The 1,464-nt window shown below is 37.8% G+C and overlaps 1 protein-coding gene across 4 annotated transcripts in view; it reads right to left on the bottom strand.

The window, feature by feature from the left end:
• Positions 1-1,464, bottom strand: part of LOC119587705 (protein C12orf4 homolog) — a 6,037-nt gene that overhangs the window by 2,286 nt on the left and 2,287 nt on the right. For all 4 annotated transcript variants that reach the window (XM_037936384.1, XM_037936385.1, XM_037936387.1 and 1 more), the window contains exons 6-9: positions 1,209-1,430; positions 795-959; positions 468-580; positions 87-235 (exon numbers count right to left, since the gene is read on the bottom strand). In XM_037936384.1, coding sequence (XP_037792312.1) covers positions 87-235; positions 468-580; positions 795-959; positions 1,209-1,430 — 649 coding nt within the window. The remainder of the gene's footprint in view (positions 1-86; positions 236-467; positions 581-794; positions 960-1,208; positions 1,431-1,464) is intronic.

Here is a 1,464-nt window from a genome sequence, read left to right as displayed (position 1 = left end):
CAGCCACTATGACACACAATCCTTAACAATAATATTAACATCCCTGATAATACAATCAATACCACTATTAAATTAAACACACATACTGCTGCCTCCTCATCGCAATCGTATTGTGGAGGAGGATGGTCCCGACGCCACTGAACAACCTGAGGAACCAAGTCTCTGGTGGACTCCAACTGATCCTCTAAGTCTGGGAAATGCAACTCCGTTGTCCTGCCACAGACTCGGCCAAATTCTGTGCAGATACAAAGAATCAGAGAATCAAGATAGAGAGAATATAATCAGTCTTGAATATTTACAATAATACATTTATTCATTCTTATAACTTACATAATAGTGTCCTACCTGGTTATAAATTGATTTCCCCCACCCCCTCTTTTTTTTTTGACTATGGTAAATATCACAATTGGATGTTATTTAATTATCTCAATATTCAATCTTTTACTTTAACCATACTTCCTCATTACCTCTCTTGATGCCTGTGTAGGTGTTGATTCGGTCATCAACCAAGAGCACTAGACCATTTAGGTTGTGAGAATAGAGACTCATTGAAGTCTGGATGCGCTGAGGTGGAATGGCGCTGCATAAAACCAAGAATGAATTTCTAATTAGGTACCCATGCTAAATAAGAGATGTACATAACCAAGAAGGAATTATTCATTTTGTACTCATACTAAACAATAAAAAGTAATCAAAATGAATGAATAAGTGAAGTTTAAGTAAAATAAAAAAATTACAACACAAAACACTGCAGTCTATACACCTAAGTGCACCACCATGTACTCTAAATTCACCTTGCATCATGAGACTGATATTTGCACAGCTGCAGGACATCTGCAGACAGCAAACGAAGATTGTGCATCTGCTTCATCTGTGCGCCAAGATGTATGGTAAAGCTTTCTTCCTGGGTGGGTTCTGTCGCCTCTGTCATTACTGTGTCTGAGCCCAGTATAAAGTCTCTGTACAAGGAAGAAAAAATGGTTTTATAATTCATATTTACTTAATAGTTGGTGCTTGAGATTTCAGAACAATGATATTAAACAATTTGACACACAACAATCTTTAATGAAATTCCTGACAACTTAAAACTCACACACAAAGCATAATTCATTCAAGGGTACATATATCTTTGCTAAAGAAACAACTGAAATATAAGCTTGACACCAATCAAAAGAAATATAACAACTGAAAAACTAGAAGAAACATACTTTGGAGTCACTGGTGTTGTGATCTCCCGCCCAGCAAAGGACTCCATGACAAAGTTCTTAAAGTCCCTTTCTTGGTCTTCCTTCAGGACAGAGATGGTTGAGTCCCACTGAACCTCCATCAGCTGGGAGTCTTCAAGATGACGGGCAGCTAGGTTGTTTACGTCATCATCAGTGAAGTGCACTCCTACAGCACTTACAGTCTCACTCATTTCTTTGGTCTGTCTGTTGGATATGAAAGCTTTTGTTTGGAATATTA

This window comes from Penaeus monodon, chromosome 23, assembly GCF_015228065.2.
Source record: "Penaeus monodon isolate SGIC_2016 chromosome 23, NSTDA_Pmon_1, whole genome shotgun sequence".
NCBI classification, from domain to species: Eukaryota; Metazoa; Arthropoda; class Malacostraca; order Decapoda; family Penaeidae; genus Penaeus; species Penaeus monodon.
This window is presented reverse-complemented; position numbering and strand designations above follow the sequence as displayed.